Raw genomic sequence first — 7,631 nt, 5'->3', positions numbered from 1 at the left:
TATTTTAATTTAAATTTTTAATTTATTTTATTTTTATTAATACAATATTAATAAAATGCAATATAATATAATAATTAAAATAATGACATTAATATTTCTATTAACATAGTATTAATAAAATTGAATATAATATAATAAAATAATTAATATTAATAAATGTTAATAATATTTCGAAAAATATTCAAACCCGATCTTTTTACTACACAGCAGTACTTTTTATTATGTCGTAAGCGAACTACGCTTCCCACTTTTCTTCATAAATTAATCACTGCTTGTCATTTTTATCAATTACGTAACAGCTCAGAGCCGATTTGACAGATCTGTCAGTGTCGAGCAGTTATGATTACTGTACAGGTGGCGGCGGTGTAGTTAAGTTATATGCGCACATGTGTACTCTGCCTAGTTCATATTATGAAAAGCGGTGAATAAACCGAACGAGCAATTTCACTGTGGAGTTGTCAGCAGGAGCTGTTAAACAGAAGTTATTTATTCTGTATATCTCAGAAGACGTGGACTTTAACCGTGCCGTTTTTTTGTTATTTTTTCCCGTTTTTTGACTTGTAAATTCTATATTTGTGTCTTTTTTATGTATTGATTAGTACGGATAATTTTTGTAGCTTCTTAGCCAATGTAGTTACAAATTTTTACACGCAATTTCAAATAATTGTTGAAGCGTCGTCATTTTGAGTTGATATCTAATATTTCCCCATATCTCACGCAGTCGAATAGTGAGACAGCTAGCTCAGCACAAGGAGGGCCAAAGTTCAAAATTAGGCCCAATACTAAACTTGACCTTGGTTCTTCTGATGCCATGAGCAAGACCAGTGGGTATGAACGACCGTTGACTTGACCGCATTGGAAGGGCTGTGCTTAAAGAATTAAGATAGCGAAGATTTTCTCATGGCTACAAGAAATGGTTTTCCGCTGCTATTTATTTTCTGTTTCCTAAGTAAGTTATCCATCATGCATACTATTTAGTTTATTTGCTAGATTTTGGCATATAGAGTAATAGTATATAAACTGAAATGTAATTATTTAAATTTCCATGATTTTAATATAATTAGTGTCTTTGGAAATGCTGCAGTAAAATTACTAAACGTTTTATTCAGTAATTTAGTTTTTGAATGATATTTAGAATACTTGTTTTTTTGAAGACTGATTAAAATATAGATACCATATGCAAATTATATATATATTCCCGTTCAAGTTATGTGTTTGTGTACGTATTATTATTCTCCCCAAAAACACACACATACACACTAACACAGTGCTTACATCGGAGGACGAATTTATATTCTAAGAAACTTTAAGATCTATGAATAATTTAAAATTAATGCAGAGATATGCTTGTATATAACGCTAAAACATATTCAAATCACATCGGTACAGGATCAGCAGATTTACCATGGTAAGGTGAACAACTGTGATGAATCTTACTATAAATAAGTACCTGCCATTAACTTGTTATTATCAACTTGGTGTGTTTTTTCTCTCCCTACGAACCTGGTTGTTTGTGGACTACTGGTTTGATTTGTTGCATTTGATGTGGGGTAAATATCTGTGATAATTGTGGAGCGTTTTAGAATGGAACGCCTTCAAATGACGTTGCACTTCCATTTCACTTCCCAAATGGAAAAAATGGTCGATTGATAGACCCTCTGCTACTAATGGCTCCCGCAAAAAGTTAAGCAAGTTTGATGAGCGGTTAGTAGTTGGAAGGGGTTAATCGTTCGATGCTGTTGGCACATTCTCCCTTGATGAGTCTTTGGACTCCCTGGAGATGTCACATAATAAAAATAAAGAAATACGTGAATGCATGAAACTTCGCGTCGTTTGGTCACATTGTGCGCATGGAACCGGACATACAGTACTTCATCGCCGGGTATTTCAGGGCATTATGGCATAAAGTCCTTAGAACTGCATTGGACTTTGAAAGTCCAATGCAGTCCAATGCAGTTCCCTTAACTTAAATAATAAAACAGTAATTTCTAATAGTAACAAATAGTAAATTGTTAAAGTTAAAAAAATAACAAAACAGATTTACTTTGCATACATAGGAGTCCACAGAAAATTTTCCGGGGGGGGGGGAGCTCGGTGACAAATTACATAAATAAATTTTTATTTAATTGGTTAATTTTTTGGGGGGGGGTTTCACAAGCAGATCCGGGGGGGCTAGTTCCCCGTTCCCCCCTCTGCGGACGCCCATGCCTGCATATATATATATATATATATATATATATATATATGCAGGGGGGACGGGGAACTATCCCCCCGGATCTGGGGGGGCTAGTTCCCCGTTCCCCCCTCTGCGGACGCCCATGCCTGCATATATATATATATATATATATATATGCAGGGGGGACGGGGAACTATCCCCCGGATCTGCTTGTGAAACCCCCCCAAAAAATTAACCAATTAAATAAAAATTTATTTATGTAATTTGTCACCGAGCTCCTATTTTTTTTATTAGTATAACATTTTCGCCCTAATCTCACGGGTATCTTCATTATGACTCAAATTAAACAAGAACAGAAACCAGTATATTCATTGCTAATTTTTGCCTGCCCAAGTCAGAGGAAATCTCGACAATACAAGCACACAACTTCATCTTCGTCTCATATCAAATATTTCATTAAATGCAAGACGCACGTTTTTCTTTGACGTTGTCGTTTCAACACATTTTTCCAGCCATGAAATTTAAACGCATTTGCAGTTCTCATCTTCTTTAATTTCGACTAACATCTTGAAACTAACGCACCAAACCCGCTAATATAATAATTCTCATATTAATGTAGTGCGTCCACACGTCACAGGCTGAAAGTAATTAATGTATTAATTTGGAATGGGTTAGAGTGATATTGGAGAAATTACTAAATCGAATGAGGGGCAAGTATGTTACTAAGCATGTAATTACTACCATAATTCATTTTTATGAACGCTCAAAAATTATTATACGGGTATCGACATGGAGTCAGAAGACTCGGCGAGAGACCCACACTAATCTTGATTCACATCTTTAGTCGCATCCATCGTAAAAATCATTCACTATCAGGACACAACGAATACACACACTACTTCGAATGCTACCCCCCCCCTAGTTCTCTCTATTCGTTGTGTGTTGAAAGCTGTTCCTAGTCTTAAAGAAGTCCTCTAACAACTTGTAAGTTTCAAGAAAGTCTTCTCCTTTCCACCTATTAACCAAACTTTGCGACCTTCAACTTATCATCTCGTTTCTGAATCCACAAAACCCAGGTGACCAAATCTGTTTACGGTCAATATAACCTTATAAAGAATATTAGCCTTGTTAGTATGTTTTTCAAAATCCAAATACTCGTAGGAACTATTTTATTAATTTTTTGCAATATGTTATCTGAACTTCTACTCTTTATCCACCATTACACCAAAGTCTCTAACCTCATAGTCTTCTGCAACCCAGTACCATCAATATGATATGCAATGTGTAATCTTTTCAATCCGAAGTGCATAACCTTACATTTTGCAACATTATATTGACAATAATTATCCTTTACCCACAATGTCAATTGTGGTTAAAATCATTCTGCAGGATATCTACATCATCTTTACCAACTACTGCGTTCCCCAGTATTATCATAAACAAATTGAATACCCCCATAAATCATTCCCTGTATCATTAATATACAGATTAAAGTAGCTTTTATGGAACCCTGAGGGATTTACTAATCCTCCTCATTCTCCTACATTCCGCTCTGCCATATACTACTCTCTAGTGTCCCTCTCTCGGCCCTAAACTCAAGAAAATCGACCGTAGTACCCACATTATTTCAGACAGTAACATATCCTGTTAGGGTTAGGTATCAGGAGATTAGATGGCAGCACTTGTTTGCTGGTCTCTTCATTGATTGCCACCTATAATTAGTGATAGACATGGGCCAGCTGTCTCTGATTGGCTACTGGTGGAGATTGAACTGTCCACTCAGTCTCCAAAAGCTAAATAGGGTTTAAAAGGCCTCGCCTACTCCCTGTAAGGGAATAAAAGGCATTAGATGATTTATTTTATTTATCCCTCCTGAGATTAGCTGTACTAACACATTCCTGAATGCTAACAATAGCGAGTTCTCTCCTCAGCTAATATTTTCATTTTTTTAATGTAATACTGCCATTGGTGCCATCATTTAAATTGTCCATTAGGACAATTTAAATGATAGACTGATGCTTGACTTTTTTTTTTATTTTCTTTAGTCTACTTATCAAACAGTGAGATCATCTTCCTTTTACATTTCCATGTCCATAATTCAAGCTGTTTTCCTTCTCTAAATTTCGCTTGCTTTTAGCAATGACAAACAAATTTCACCTACTATTCAGAATGATTATTCTCTAGCATAGTGGATCATTTTTAACCAGCTCTCCTTCCAGATACATCGTAGATGTTATCTCTCCTCATGAGAGTTGGGTAGTCTGACATCTACTCAACAGCATGGAGGCTTGCCTTTATTAACCTTTCTCTAAACAACAGGGGGTCGAGTTGGCTGCCATTAGACTGCTGTACCATTAATCGCACCTGAATTCTGTTGAATGTAATAGAGTAAATAATTAAGTTGTTAGTCCAGTTTTTTTTTTTTTTTTCCTTCCATCAGCCCCATCTAGCATGTTTTTTTTTTGCATCCCGGGGTTACCATAACGGCACCTTCTGTATTTATTTTCCATGGTCTTATCGCTGTTTCTACTTTCCTGATTCAAATACATGCTCGAACCGAATAATTGAAATGATTCTTCATTCCAGCAAAGAACGAAGACCCATACCATGATATAACTCTGGTTTTTCAACAAGCGTGCAAAACTTCCCAAGATTAAGACATCTTATGTAGCTGAAATCAAAATTCAGGTTTGCACTAAGTCTATACTTGCAGCCCTTAACATCGGTTTAAAAAAATCAAATCCAAATTAGACGTTAAAAAGTACCAGATGCTAAAAAAACAAAAACAAAAAATGCTAATTGAGCCCTCTGATCTCTTGCTAAGGATATTAGACCCATCTTTTCCTTCTTATGTCCATGGCAGGAAAGACATTAGAAAAACGTCATGAAAGCAGAAGTTTAGAAGTACGGTTGTTGCGTCAGTGCTGGGCACCTGATCCCGAGTGCCAGAGGCGCCCATGCGCTCTTATCGCGGAGAGCGTCCCTCAATAATAAATGCACCTCAATAATAAATTCTGACTGGCGGAAATTAGATGCATTTAGAAGTTCCAAGGTTCATTCCCTTATTCCATACAAGATAAGGTGATCTTCGCTTGGTTGTATTGTGGTTCTTTACAATATTTTGTGATTTCATTTTGAATATTTCGTTTATCTCTTCTCTTATTTAATAACTTTATTTTTTCTTTTATGCTGGTCTTCGAAAGCGCATAGCCCAGGGTAGTATCCTCTTGCCTGGTTATAAGAGTAGCACTGATAGTCTTTTCCCTATCCCTGCGATTTTTCTTCTCCGGTCGTTCCGGTCATTGTGTGTAATGGTGGATCGTTTCTTCTTATCAATCTCTGCCAATATTCGGGTCCTCCATTGCTGCGTTCTTCTCCCCAAACTCTTCCTCCTCCTCTGCATTGACTGCTGATGAACTTGAAATCCTGTCCATACATTTGTTAATGGCAGTACTTTCTATTCCTTCTTCATATGATGTCTTGGAATTCTCAGTTGATTCAAATTAAAGTTCGCCCACCAAGGTCTTAAATACTGGTCTCTGTGCTACACTGAAATCTCTTGCTATTCTTCAGTGTAGTACTGAAATATCTATTTCAGTGTGTACCATAATCCAGTTATGTGTTATTTCTCCTCAGAAAGTTCTCGCTCAACTTACATTTTGATAATACTCAATCTTCAGTTAGATTTTCTTCTCGAGCTGATTTATATTTCTATCCTCTCCTGGCACAAACACATCACACCTGTGGCTGCCTCAATCGAAAAAACCACGTGATGTCCTTTTTCGGTCAAAGCAGTGTTTTTCACCTGCTCAACTCCTAATACTTCATAACTATAAGTCTGTCATTCCTTAGAATACGACTCACAGTTGGTGTAATGCACCATAAATCTTTATGAATACCTTATGCTGTCCGGAGGAAGTCAGCTTGCTTAAAAAATGACCCTTGTCTCATTCCATCCCCTCGCTTTCCTCACAGACGTTCCGTTTCTGCATTGTGTTGGCCACCCCATCGAATTGGTCACCACATTCTTTCAGTCTTCTCTAAGCATGCAAGACACGAAGGAGCTGCTGGCCATTATTCATACAGTTTAGCTCCAAACTTAGCTGGAACTTCTCATGCTCATCCTTATTCCACCTTCCTTGTGCCCTTTTCTCCAATGACTAAGACCTCTAGATTTGTGCTTTTCTCAAGGCGTTTGAACTGAGAGTGAATTAGACGGTTTCGTACTGGTGGAATGGTTTTTCGTCCTCAAACCAACCATAAGATCACACGCAATTTACAGACGTAACACACTGCCCTCGTAGTCTTAGTAGTTTTGTCTGCAAATTCAAAGCAATCTTTCAACTGGTCTCCTCTACACACCAATATTATGTTATAGGTCTTGTGACCTCTCGTGTGTGCATGGTTGATTTATATCGGACTATTTGCTTGGTAAAACTTCGAGATAATTCCTCTCTGGCTCGCAGGTTTAATGAACGTTTTATATGGATTAATATTTTTATATGCATCTCGCCCAAGAGAACTTGTGAACAACCTGGCATGAGGTAAGGGTAGATAACCCTATTCTAGGGACTAAACATACGACTTCTTCAAGGGACTTCAGACCTCCAAAAACGCAAGCTGGTGATTGATGGTCTTACACCGGGCAGCAAAATCGTCACCCACCTAAAGAGGTCTGCACAAGCATCTATGCCAGAGTGGGTGTCGAATTCGGTTGAGTGAAGACCGAGAACACTATCCGCACAGCTAATTTATTTATTTATTATTATTATTTTTTTACTTAATTGGATTAAACTGGTGCTTGTCACTAGTTTAATCCAATTCTTTTGTTTTGAGTACGTACGGCTCGCATCTTGATAAGTGCTGCAATGTAAAACATTCAATCTCTTAGATTACTAACATGAAAAACAGATTTTTTTGGGGGGTGGGGGGATGCGATGTTGGATAAGCTCAGCACTTTATTATGAATAGAACATACATTTGATACTTTCTGGTGTTCGACAGTGTTGAAGGAGGCTAAAGCCTCACTACATTGCCAATGGATTTAGTTGTTAATTCAGTTAACAAGTATAACATGCAGTGAGGATGTTCGCGAGTAATATTAAGTTCACCAAAAATTCTGGATTGGTCCAGGACCTGCATTAAACGTTATTTCCAGGTGTAATACTTCCAGTAGCAGGGTAAAGCTGAGAATGTACTCCCCCCCCCCCATAGTAATCTAAGTAACATTATAGTGTTATCAATTAATTAACTTTTCAGTCAGACGAATAATACATACGATATTCCATTACCATGGAACATTGTGCGTATATTACCTAAATATTAAGACGGAGCCAAGCTCTATTTTTTAACCTTGCCAGAAAGCTGACTTTTTTTTTTTTTCTCTCTCCATGATCGGGAGATGAACATTGTCTCTTCCATTTTGACATGCGAGCTTCTCCAGGCACACTTTCGA

At 37.2% G+C, this 7,631-nt stretch overlaps 1 protein-coding gene across 1 annotated transcript in view; it reads left to right on the top strand.

Moving 5' to 3' along the window:
- The first annotated feature begins 392 nt into the window (after nucleotides 1-392).
- The window catches only part of LOC150104452 (microsomal triglyceride transfer protein large subunit-like), a 278,438-nt gene continuing 271,199 nt past the window's right edge, over nucleotides 393-7,631 (top strand). The window contains exon 1 of the mRNA XM_090395154.1: nucleotides 393-949. Coding sequence (XP_090251280.1) covers nucleotides 901-949 — 49 coding nt within the window. The 5' untranslated portion in view covers nucleotides 393-900. The remainder of the gene's footprint in view (nucleotides 950-7,631) is intronic.

This window comes from Typopeltis vanoorti, chromosome 7 (assembly GCF_054136105.1).
Source record: "Typopeltis vanoorti isolate ZY-2024b chromosome 7, IOZ_Tvanoo_1.0, whole genome shotgun sequence".
In the NCBI taxonomy this organism is placed as follows: domain Eukaryota; kingdom Metazoa; phylum Arthropoda; class Arachnida; order Uropygi; family Thelyphonidae; genus Typopeltis; species Typopeltis vanoorti.
The sequence above is the reverse complement of the archived record's forward strand: the minus strand, read 5'-3'. Positions and strand labels throughout refer to the sequence as shown.